Source organism: Branchiostoma lanceolatum, chromosome 17, assembly GCF_035083965.1.
Source record: "Branchiostoma lanceolatum isolate klBraLanc5 chromosome 17, klBraLanc5.hap2, whole genome shotgun sequence".
NCBI classification, from domain to species: Eukaryota; Metazoa; Chordata; class Leptocardii; order Amphioxiformes; family Branchiostomatidae; genus Branchiostoma; species Branchiostoma lanceolatum.
Window position 1 is genome coordinate 20,268,942 of NC_089738.1, and position 12,320 is coordinate 20,281,261.

Genomic DNA, 12,320 nt, shown 5'->3' on the forward strand with positions numbered 1-12,320 from the left:
AAATCGGGAGTGAGTCTTCAAATTAGCAGAATCATACCCTGACAGTGCCCTGTGGACCCAACGTTCTGTCCCTTTTTAATTGTTCATAGAATGGCCACGGTTGATGAATATATATATAGATAGATAGATAGATACATGTAGATAGATAGATAGGTAGACAACGTTAGATCTCTCTCTCTCTCTCTCTCTCTCTCTCTCTCTCTCTCTCTCTCTCTATCTATCTATCTATCTATCTATCTATCTATCTCTCTCTCTATATATATATAATGTTATATATATATATATATATAGAGAGAGAGAGAGGGGAGAGATAACGGGGGTTGCCCTACCTTAGGACGCGCCCTAACTTAGGACGGATTTTTTAGTGATCTTGTTATGCATAAGTACGCCGTGTTTGTGTCCACTGACTATGCTCATAAGGAAGATAAATAAACCAAGTCCATGCACATAATTTTTATTTGCATTCAAAACATATGTGTACATATTCATTTCTTGTTTTGTCGAGAATGGTATTTTGACAATAATGATGGCAACGCTGAGTAGAGGGTCACTGCGTAGCTGGACGGCCCGGCACCTAAATATACGACCTGTGCCAAGCAGATACATAAGTCACACAGCTATCATACACATAAGAAAAATAATTTCATAAAACACTAAAAATTTGGGTCTTTAAGTGTTTGTTGAGAAGAAAACCGACCAAAGAAAAACAACGTAAACATTGCTGTCGTCTGACGACGTTGTTTTCCCGCCATTTTTTTGGGCCGCGATGGTGGCGGAACGTTTCAACACACAGTTTTGTTACGCTCTAACATGTGATTGGTACCGTCTATGAAAAGGAAACTGAATACAGAGATGGCGAAGATGTTTCCCAATAAGTAGACAGAGTATTGTTGATGTAAGCGGTGTGGTTTTTTTGTAATGATTTCGTAAGTCGGGCCGCATTCAATACGTACGTCGGGCCGCGTAGTAGCCTATTTCCCGTGAGAACATGACCTGGGATGCGCTAGATATAGCCCTTCTCACATGACGTTAGAAGTGCACACAGTCAAAATTTTCCGGTCAAAAGAAAGCTAGAATATAGCAGACTTCGAGCCTTATTTACATTTCCCTAACTTCATCACCAACTTCCGAAGAGAGCAAAATTACCAAAGCGTACTAAGTTAGGCACACTATCTGGCGTAGCACTAAATCAGAAGGTACATTCGTGAAAACGTCTCACAGCGTTTGCCGCTTGTAACTCGGAGCGTGAAGGGCCCATGAACAATATGAATACATTTCTTGTCCATGTATGTTCTTTAGATGAATGTGTTCAAAATTCATTCATTAAAACATGACCATTCTCTGACAACCAGCAATGGAGCGCCGTGAGTTCGAGCGCGTAAAAAAACGTCCTATGTTTGGGCGACTCCCGTTAGATATAGATAGATGTCGTAGATAGTCAGAATGAGAGGCTGCCTAACCTTATCTTAAAACCTTGCTACCACACAATATCATGGTTCGCAATTCGATTTGACAAGAAAATAGAACCAAAATCATAGCTAGAGCGATAGCTGAAAAAATGGGGGAGAAAATCTATGATTTTGGTTCTATTTTCTTGTCAAATCGAATTGCGAACCATGATATTGTGTGGTAGCAATGTGACTAGCAGCGCACGACTTGTAATAGCGGTTGATATTGGTACTGCAGGTAACGTTAGTCGAGTCAGCCGACGTTGTTGCGGAAAAGATGTAAAATATAACTGTAAAATACAACTGTAAGAAAGTGCAATGTAAAGAAACATTTTACTTGATGAATTCTGTTGTTGACTTGTTGACAAATAATAATTTACGGGAAACTCTACAACTTGGTATCGAATATAAATTACCCACAATTCCCGTTGCCAGGGCGGCCATATTGGATGCTTGCTGCGCTCAAAACTTCAGCAAGTTTGTCCGGATTTTTCTTGATTTTATTCGGTGTTTGGAAGATTTAGCGATGTCGGACGAAGAAGAAGAGAAACAAGAGAACACTTACGTCATTCGGCCGAACTTCCAGCACAAGTGAGTACCGCGTGTTTTATTTATGGGGGTGGAAATGATCGCGAACTGACCAACAGTGTCACTGTTTATGTTTACGCGCCACAACTAATGTCACATTTATGACGTTTTTCCATAATGATTTGCGTCTGATTCGTGACTCCATTAAATTGTTATGTCTACGTTTTACACTGGCATAGTCGCAGCCTTCATACGACTTTGCTTTCTTTCTCTTGAAGCGTAAAATTGACGGTTAAACACGACAGTCACTAATTTTCAGCCAATTATGATATGCTGATCAGATCGCCAGGCCGTAATTTATATGGTTTCTACACATCGGAGTATTCGGACCCAGACTTAAAACAAGGACAACAACTACTAAACATTAGTTCATATTTTCGGGCGTTCACGCTGCTTTTCTATAGTAGAACCTCTTTCTGTCCTACACACCGCATTATGCTATGTCCGCCCAGGTTTCTCCAAACGTTACAAATGATTTGGTTTGTTTGTTTTGTTTGAACCTTTGTTTATTCATGATAAGCTCAAATCGGCACGCAGGCCGCTTTTCCACATCGGGCTGAAAAAGCCGGTTATTGGTTATTGATCTGCAGGTTCCAACCCACTGCGGTGAAAGAGTGCATCCACATTGTCCTGAACGAGCTAATTATTAGGGCTGGGTATGTGTGGTTGTTGGTTATTAGTTATTGATTATTAGTTATGGATTATTGACAGGTTCGGCCGGCGGCAGTGAAAGAGTGCATCCACATCGTCCTGAATGAGCTGGTTATGGGTGGTTGTTGGTTATTAGTTATTGATTATTGGTTATTGATTATTGACAGGTTCCGCCCCGCGGCAGTGAAAGAGTGCATCCACATCGTGCTGAATGAGCTGGTTATGGGTGGTTGTTGGTTATTAGTTATTGATTACTAGTTATTGATTATTGATCTACAGGTTTTGCCCTGCGGCAGTGAAAGAGTGCATCCACATCGTCCTGAATGAGCTGGTTATGGGTGGTTGTTGGTTATTAGTTATTGATTATTGGTTATTGATTATTGACAGGTTCCGCCCCGCGGCAGTGAAAGAGTGCATCCACATCGTGCTGAACGAGGAGTTGACAGGGAAGGAGTACGACGGGGAACAGACGGCCGAGCTCTGCAAACATCTCTCCAACGAGATCAAGAAAAAACTCAAAGGTGACACGACTATTTTTTACCAAAACCTCAGCTTAGCAGCAGACCTGCCTTACATGGGGCCCGATGATGGGGGCCAGGGTAGCCTGTGTGACATGATCTCGCTGCCGGGGGCTGATTGGTCCTCTTCCTGAGCCGGTCAGTCGGGCGGGCCCCTAACAGAAACAGCACACTTAAGTCGTGCTATAGGCCAGGGGGGTGTAGAGTCCTCGCACAGTGAGGTGTTGATTTGTGTGACTCGACAGTTGTTGTTTCCTCATGTTGCAAAGAAACAAAGTTGATGTATGAAAACGACAGTTTTTTTTTCATGTTGCAGACAGACTAACAAAGTTGATTTGTGTGACTTGACAGTTGTTGTTTCCTGTTTTTTCAGATCTGTCCTACGACAGGTACAAGTTCGTGGTGCAGGTGGTGGTCGGGGAACAGAAGGGGGAAGGGGTCAAGTGAGTACAACAACCTTTTAATATTATTCTGTATTTAGGGGCTTGTGATATTGTGGCGTTGTGTTGGCATAACGGGTAGGGTGTTTGGCCTAGAACCCAGGGATCCTGGGTCTGAATCTCCTAACACTGATGTTGAGCCTTTGGGAAAGGCACTTTAAACAATGCTCCTCACTCCATCCAGGTGTAAAAATGGGTACCTGACTTCGGTTGGGGAGGTAAAAGGTGATGGAAGGAGAGGGTTGGGCTCCGCCTTCCAGTACCATGCCCGAGACACAGTAGATAACAACCCACTGCCCCTACGGCCTCACATATGGCTATGGGACTACCGTTACCTTTTTTTAAAGTGATTAATACTTACATACCATATGCAGTGCAGATTGGTGAAATCTAAAAGTGTCCTTGTACTGTGGAGACTGTAAGTTTGGAACCTGTCACCTCTCCCTAACCCTGTTCTCTCCTTCCCTCCCTCCCTGTGCACAGAATGGCCTGCAGAAGTTTCTGGGACGCCGACACAGACAACTACGCTCAGGACATCTTCATGAATGTAAGTTTGCTACAAAATGAATGTGAGTTTGCTACAAAATGAATGTGAGTTTGCTACAAAATGAATGTAAGTTTGCTACAAAATGAATGTAAGTTTGCTACTAAATGAATGTAAGTTTGCTACTAAATGAATGTAAGTTTGCTACTAAATGAATGTAAGTTTGCTACTAAATGAATGTAAGTTTGCTACTAAATGAATGTAAGTTTGCTACTAAATGAATGTAAGTTTGCTACTAAATGAATGTAAGTTTGCTACTAAATGAATGTAAGTTTGCTACTAAATGAATGTAAGTTTGCTACAAACATTCTGCATGGGATAATTATTATCCCATACAGAATGTTTGGAGATAAAAAACGGGATTTATAATGACTCCAGTGGCCGAAACCTTTATTCAACATTTCTTGCGAAATCTGGTGTGTTTCAGAACTACCTAATAGCTAATGTTTGTTGTTTGTTTGTTTCAGGATTCGTTGTTTTGTGTAGCAGCAGCCTTCGGCGTTTTCTACTACTGATTCAGCACCTTCCATCTTGGACAAACGGCCAGTGAGGCCCCCATTCCACTAGAAGGCGTTCCCGCTGCCACATAAATTTGGTTTTATGAACCCTTGAGTTTGGTATGTCATGCAAAATGTTGAAGTATGATTAAAAAGACAACAAAACATACAAGACGTACAAAGATTTGTTTTTATCTATGAAATTTGTTGAGTGTCAAATTGCTCGGTCCCAGCCTGTAGTGGAATGGGGGTGTATAAACAACACATCTGTCTGGGAGGCGGGAGTTCTACAGTCTACCTGTCCAGCTATGTTTAAACACTTGTCCTAAAGCCACAAGGTCTTGTGACTATCAATGATAAACTGTACATGCAGAAATGTTCGCGGTGGTTTTATGTTCACGGTTTTCACGGTGAACTCTTTACAGCGAACCTAAAACCACTGCAAAAAGCCGTTCCATTGTGTGACTGTAGCGCTAATATTGTTTCAAACACGAACTCAAAACCAACGTGAACCTTACCGCGAAATTAATGCTCGCAAACATTTCTGCATTTACGGTACTTGAGGCTAGGACCTGTTTTTGGGACTTAAATTGGGAGGGTCGCACACTTAAGTGCACAGAAGGAAAATTGGGACCAGCAGGTTTTCATGTCACTCATGGACAAAGTTGTTTATAACACTTGTTTGTTAGGGAAGGAAGTTTTTTGTAGATTCCAAAACTTCAGTGCATTGTGCTTAAAGCACAGGTCCTATTGTAATTGCAGTAACTTCTCCCACACGCTTCAGAAATGCAGAAAAAGCACTCAGATGTCTTAATACTGTTTTAGTGTACTAACTTATAAAGGATAGAATTCTCACCTTCTCACCCTGACCCCTTAAATTGCACGAGTTAAACGCAGTAAAGGATAGAATAACCTAGAAAATCTATGACAGACAATCTAAGGCATGTTGATCCTTCCGAGAGAACGTTTTGGTTCTGGTTGGAGAGTGTAGCAGAAATATGTAAATACTTTATTAGACAATAGTTTATAAATCTTTACAACAGTATATATATGCATGTTATTATGTATATGACATCAAGAGAAAAAGTTGTAGGAATGAAAATAAAAGTTGCCCCAAAAGGTTTACTTTGTGCCTGTTTTTCAATGTGTATTACAGAACTACATGTAACAGTTGGTGTTTTTGTTGATATATACCAATAATGGAGGACCTGAGAAATAATGTTCTTCAATTCTGTACCTGTATAGCCGGTATAACTGCCCATCGGTGTAGCACACCAGCTTCTGTACCTGTATCTATATTTTCAAGGAACGCTGTTCGATGTCATCATGTATATTAAATTTGTAGCTGCCTTGCTTTTCAAGTTTGACACATGAAAACTGAGAAAAAGAGTTTGAGAAAAATTCGTGTTCCTGAGTCACACTACAAGATGGACCTAAAATTTGTGTCTGAATTGGGGAGGGAATGTCCCCGATCAGGCTTCGTAACCCCTTCTAATGCATCAATTAGTCCTTAGTCTTTGTGAGTTGAGCTTATCTAATTTGTGATGTTATGTACCAGTAGATGCCATACTTTGCACCTTGTACAATTGTTTGCAATAGAATTATCATTATCATGCTTCTGACTTAGGCAGAAGAGATGCTGCCCTGAATGTTAGACTGCAGCGCTCAGACATGCACTGAGCAAACTCATTATGAAAATACATTGTACTTTAACAATAATGGACTGGGAGCCTTTTGTATATAAATTTCCAGATCAAGGGGGTAAAGACTAAAAAATCATTAAAAACATAGACTTTGACAATGTTACAAAATGCTCTATTCAATTTCTTTCACATCTTCATACGTTAATACATTATGTTATACATTAACAACTACTATTACTTGTATTATCTTCAACTTCAAATGACTTTGAGGTAGAATTCATATTGAATTCCATGTAATCTGCACCTGATGCTGAAACTTCCATGGGAGACAATCAAACTTCTGTGAGAGACCCTATGACTTGAACCTCTGAGCGATCTCCTCCAACTGCTGCATGAGACCTGCCTCCTCCGGCTTGGACGACTTGGTCCAGGCCAGCGGCAGGTGTTTGGGGGCGGGGGCTCTGTCTGGAAACAAACAAAACGTAAGTGTAGCTGCAGGAGCAAACAAGTGTATACTAAGAGCTGACTCTTGTAGCCGGTGCAATGGCTGAGTGGGTAGAGTGTTCGCCTTGCATACAGTAGGTCGTGAGTTCGATTCCCGGCCAGGTCATACCAAAGACTCCAAAAATGGTACATGCTGCTTTCTCTGCTTAGCACTCAGCATTTGGGAAAGAGTATGGCAGTTAAACACACACCACTACCAGTGGACTAGCCCCCTGCTGTAGTGATTGCACAAAGTTCTGTGGCCCAAGGGCTACTGAAACGGAGATGGGCGCCGCCCTATGCAACATCGGTGCGGGAAGGAACTTTGACTTGAAGAGCTAACTCTTGCACGTCTGGGAACAAACTCACACAGAACACCACTGTCTGTCCTGTAGATCAGTTTTTGACAGTAAATTGTTTTTTTACTGTACCAAAAGCAAACCCTTAGAACAAACAGACCTGATGCAGGCTGTTTTCTATCTCTTACACAGGTGAACAGTCTGTTTAAATACTGACTAGTTAAACAGCTGGTAACTACCAAAGCTATAGACTCACCAAGAACAAGTATTATATATATGTGAAGTCTTCAGCCCAAAAGCACCACAATTCAGTGCTGATACACCTGTACTGAATGTTGAATGATTGAGATGTGCCCACCTTGGAAGAAGAGTCCACCTGGTTGCTTAGCAACCGCCTCCGCCACACAGAGCCAGACCAGGGTGTCGGCTCCCTGCTCTATGGACCGCAGACGACTCTTCATCTTCTGGTGGAAATCTGGCATGGAGTTCTGCACGGCTGCAGACGTAGGAGTAAGAACATATCTAGAATCATCTGACTTTATCTCAGACGCTTCTAAATGTACCAACAGACAGTTCTCACCGCTGGAGCATGTAACAATAGGATCATCAAACTGAATTCCAGGCAACAGAACTAACAGAAAGTGAATTATCTGCACTTTCGCTTTCATGTATGCACAGGAATTACAGAGCTTGGTAACTTGAATGAGCGGAAACACTTAAATCCACGGGAAGGTGGGTCGTTCAAAACATGTGTTGCTGAATCAAGAAACTGATTGAAATGGCTGGTTTCCCTGCCAAGCTGGGGTTCAGAGGTCGTAGGTGGCCGGATTGTGGGATACTGTACCAATGGATTGTGGGATACTGTACTGATGGATTGTGGGATACTGCACTGATGGATTGTGGGATACCTTACAGGTGCATTGTGGGATACTGACCTGGCGTGTCGGCCCAGCCGGGGTGGCAGGAGGAGAAGTGGATTGTGGGATACTGCTGGGCCCACTGCTCCGTCATGATGATCTGCTGACGCTGAAGAGTAACACATTTGTCAAGTCTACAAATCAATAATCAAGCCTTTACTACTGAATCTTCATGGATGTTTTAAAGCCTGGAGGATAATCACATAGACAAGCAACAGACATTTTGTTCCAGTCATTCTAGTCTTCCAACCCTCTGGCAAACAAATAGTTTTACCTGACAGCATGTCAGAACAGCTTATCCTGGGAAACACCCTCTGTAGTAGCTCCTAAACAAGATAAAGGTAACTATGGAGGATGGTACCACTCAGGCTAAGAACGGACCCCCCTCCTTCCGACTCACCTTGTTCTGTGAGTACGCCATGGTCCCATCAAACGGCCTCATCTGCTCAAACTGCAGGTCTTTAGTGTTTAACTTGGAAACCAGCATTCCTCCTGAGGACACTGTGATCTGGGGAGGAATAAGATTGTTAAAACATTGTTGTAAACAAAAAGATTTCTATAAACTCCATCAAATAATAGATACTACTACTATTCATCGTGCAAACAGTTCCTTGCACACAGAGATGGACAGTTGCAATATTTAAGAGGTGCAAAGTATGCTACTTATAGCGGTGAGAAGCAGTACTCCAGTCAGAAGCTCTGAAGAAGGTGTCTGACAGACACCGAAACGTCAGCAGGTGAGATTCCGGGCTGTGCAAAATTAAAAGAAACTCCAAATATCTTATTCGAATGTTGTTTTCAAAGTTTGATTAAAAATTTTGCCACAATTGATTTCAAGCTACAGAAACTCAAAGGAAGGCCATGAGCTTGTTTACAATGTCTTGTAGGTTTGCGGCAGGAATATGTCCATATAACAGTTCAGCAGCTTTATTTCACTATTGCAGCTTTAAATTCAGGGTGGAGGAAAGTCTGTTCGATGTAAAGAAAAAAGGCGAAAGGACGCACCACTCGGGGATGCTCACTCTTGGACAGCAGGGGCAGCAGGCCGGTCGTCAGGATGTACGTACCTGCAACATGGAGGAACTGTCAATCAACTGTCATTCAACTGTCAATCACATGAAATGTCATTATGTGACTACAGGGGATGACAGATGGGTACTAGTCTCTACCACATTGACTACGCTGGCTAATTAGGGAGAATAATTTGGGTACAAAACAGGTGAATACAGCATTATGAAGTGAATCACTTATGCAGTTGTACACATTGTTTGGATTCGAATTGTGCCTCTGGCAGAATCCTGCCGGATTGCAAAATGGGAGGTAAATGCTAGCTTCTCCATCTTGTGCATGATGAATGACTCTATCCTTACCGAGTGTGTTTGTTGCAAAGTTTCCCTCCAGCCCATCTGCTGAAACCTCCCGCGTGTTGATCATGCAGCCTGCGTTGTTCACCTGCAAAGAGAAGATGGCATTTGAATTGAACTTGAAATTAAGACATGACATGGGACACCTGAATGGTGGTTTCTGTAGCCTATAGTGGGGGTACCTTATGATGATGATGATAGTGGGTGCAGTGAAATGTTCTTACCAGCACGTTGAGTTTGTCCTGCTGCTGACAGTGAGAGAACCCCCCCTAACTCCACCTCCCTCCGTCCCTCCCCCTAACTAACTAACTAACTCACCAGCACGTTGAGTCTGTCCTGCCCCTGGCAGAACCCCCTAACTTACTAACTAACGAACTAACTATATAACTCACCAGCACGTTGAGCCTGTCCTGCTCCTGGCAGAACCCCCTAACTTACTAACTCACTAACTAACTCACCAGCACGTTGAGCCTGTCCTGCTCCTGGCAGAACCCCCTAACTAACTAACTAACTCACTAACTAACTCACCAGCACGTTGAGCCTGTCCTGCTCCTGGCAGAACCCCCTAACTAACTAACTAACTCACTAACTAACTCACCAGCACGTTGAGTCTGTCCTGCTCCTGGCAGAACCCCCTAGCTAACTAACTAACTAACTAACTCACCAGCACGTTGAGCCTGTCCTGCTCCAGATATAACCCCATCTCCCTAGCTAACTAACTCACTAACTAACTCACCAGCACGTTGAGTCTGTCCTGCTCCTGGCAGAACCTGGAGGCGAAGTCTGCCACCTGTCTGGGCTGCGCCATGTCCAGGATGTGCAGGTGGACAAGCTGCTTAAGCAGTAGAAACAACGTAATCATTGGTACATTAGATCACAACTTCAGATGACTACACTTCAGGCAAACAAAAATACTATATGCTGAAAAAATGTAGAAATCAAATGTGGGAAGAGAACAAATCAGTAGTGATCCTGGCACAAAGTCTGGAGCCACAAAACTTCTCGTCTATGGTATAGTGCTTATTGACAGTGAATATCTATAATAGTATAAAGTCTGTTGTGCATACTCAATATCCCCTTGCCTATCCCTTTTTTCCCCAATGTCATGTGGTTAAACATGATCAGTTAAAGGTTATGCAATAGGTGTACATTGGCACATCTGCTAGCATCTGTGATCACCTGGCTGCACACATGAGCTCATCTTTCTGCATACCTGGTATAACACCTGTGCTCACCTGTGCACAGCTGCTCAGACCCATGCTCAAGTGTTGACACCTGTTATAACACCTGTTCTCTCCTGACCCCACCTGACTCACCTGGCTGCCTGTTGTCTCCCGGATGTCCTTCAGCGCCTCCTCACCTCTGGACGGGTTTCTGCACACCAGGTGGACCGTACCACCTGTGGGGGGAGGCAGGTTTAGATCATTCTGCTGACACATGAATATACTCTTTTATCTGGCAGTGTGTGATGGCTGATTAACACGTTACCTCGGACCTCTCCTGGGGATCCGGATGAGATTGAGGTTTCCGTGATGTGATACTTAATTGGAGGTTCACAGGAGAGTCACACCTCGAGCATGATTATAAGAGCAGCCCTATCAATGGCTGCACCTGGGACAACTATCTTACGGGGGTCACTATGTAGAGTGCTGAAAAGCTGCCATTGCGACTTAGCCCCACTCCTTGCGATTGCAATTCGGACCCTGCCTGCAAAGACAGGGTAGTCAGTCAGCATACCCAACAGTACTATCTTAGAAATACAAACAAACATGCGAGTAATTATCATGTGACCTCTGACCTCTCTTGGCGACCTCCTCAGCGGTTGCCTTGCCGATACCGCTGTTGGCCCCGGTGATGAGGAAGGTGCGACCTGTCACGTCGACCTGCAGGTCACAGGGGTCAAAGGTCTTGGCTGCGGCTGCATATCCTGAGCTGAGATTCAGATGATATATGTCAGATATACAGATGTATCAAAACACTACTGAACAGATCAGTCTATTCTTCATGAACTCAGCTTTTGGTTTGGCTGAGGAAAAAAAGGAAGCATTGACGACATATATGATCATATATGGGGTACAGTGCATTTGTTAAATGGGAAATCATAATTTGACTTGATTTGCATCTCACATACACTGACTGACTGAATTTGCATGAGCCACATGCATAAAAAAATGTAGCGTAGCCAAATTCAAAATAACACCAGGGGTACTGAGCCAAGGTGTTCGGCTACCTCGAAGGAACAAGAAACAGAAATTTTATTCTACATGTAACAGGAAAGGACTGTAAAACATATTTTTCCTTTAGCTAAATTACTTCAGCTTAATGTTCTGTTAAAACCTCCTTGGTTATAAGCAGCTAGTCTGGACAAGGAGGACAACTGAAGTTGAGGTCCTCATCGACTACGATGGACGAACATCATTTAACCTCCTTGGTCTAGATGATGATAACGAAAGGCTTATAACGTACTTGGTGTATTCTCGCATCCCCTTGACGAACCACACTGCGTTCCGCCACAGGGACATGGTCGAGCCGGACCTCGCAACAGTTCGAGTAGAGTAGACAAGAGTAGAGTAACGGTCAGGTATCCTCCAGCTGTGGAGTTCGGGAGCAAGGAGGGTTTCCTGAGCGTTCCTCTCGGTGCGCTAGTCTAACCCCTGAGTTTTCCTCCCGGTGCGTGCGCTAGTCTATTATCAACCCCTGCTGAGCTTCCCTCTGCACCTGTGCGCTAGTCACTCTCCACTCCACTCTCTCCCATAGCTAGTCAAAAGCCTGACAAATCCTAATCATGTCTAATGCTTATCTCTATGATCATGTTCACAAGACATCTCTCCACTTCCGGTGAGTGTTATATAACACGCGCCTCTGTTACACAACTCACACCATGACGTAATATGTAAACAAACCGACCGGCCATGTGCTCCGAGCAGG

General features: G+C 43.3%; 2 protein-coding genes across 2 annotated transcripts; one reads left to right on the forward strand and one right to left on the reverse strand.

The window, feature by feature from the left end:
• The first annotated feature begins 1,873 nt into the window (after positions 1-1,873).
• Positions 1,874-5,105, forward strand: LOC136423075 (dynein light chain Tctex-type protein 2B-like). Its single transcript, XM_066411091.1, has 5 exons — positions 1,874-2,039; positions 3,075-3,208; positions 3,579-3,648; positions 4,129-4,192; positions 4,657-5,105. Exons 1-5 carry the CDS (start codon positions 1,975-1,977, stop codon positions 4,702-4,704), a joined length of 381 nt encoding a protein of 126 aa, XP_066267188.1. The 5' UTR covers positions 1,874-1,974; the 3' UTR covers positions 4,705-5,105.
• A 1,374-nt stretch (positions 5,106-6,479) lies between these two features.
• On the reverse strand, positions 6,480-11,992 carry LOC136422976 (dehydrogenase/reductase SDR family member 12-like). The gene is made up of 10 exons (XM_066410943.1): positions 11,859-11,992; positions 11,191-11,324; positions 10,709-10,791; positions 10,129-10,224; positions 9,399-9,480; positions 9,034-9,095; positions 8,429-8,536; positions 8,047-8,137; positions 7,470-7,607; positions 6,480-6,794 (listed from the first exon to the last, which is right to left on the reverse strand). The coding sequence occupies exons 1-10, from the start codon at positions 11,912-11,914 to the stop codon at positions 6,682-6,684; spliced, it is 963 nt and encodes a 320-aa protein (XP_066267040.1). The 5' UTR covers positions 11,915-11,992; the 3' UTR covers positions 6,480-6,681.
• Positions 11,993-12,320: the final 328 nt, after the last annotated feature.

Excerpts from the sequence above, each read along its gene's own strand:
- LOC136422976 (XM_066410943.1), bottom strand. The coding sequence starts at position 11,914 with ATGTCCCTGTGGCGGAACGCAGTGTGGTTCGTCAAGGGGATGCGAGAA. Across the intron at positions 9,096-9,398 it reads CTTTGCAACAAACACACTCG|GTACGTACATCCTGACGACC; the intron begins GTAAGGATAGAG and ends TCCATGTTGCAG. Across the intron at positions 8,537-9,033 it reads AGAGTGAGCATCCCCGAGTG|ATCACAGTGTCCTCAGGAGG; the intron begins GTGCGTCCTTTC and ends ATTCCTCCCCAG.
- LOC136423075 (XM_066411091.1), top strand. The coding sequence starts at position 1,975 with ATGTCGGACGAAGAAGAAGAGAAACAAGAGAACACTTACGTCATTCGG. Across the intron at positions 2,040-3,074 it reads CGGCCGAACTTCCAGCACAA|GTTCCGCCCCGCGGCAGTGA; the intron begins GTGAGTACCGCG and ends GATTATTGACAG. Across the intron at positions 3,649-4,128 it reads CAGAAGGGGGAAGGGGTCAA|AATGGCCTGCAGAAGTTTCT; the intron begins GTGAGTACAACA and ends CCCTGTGCACAG.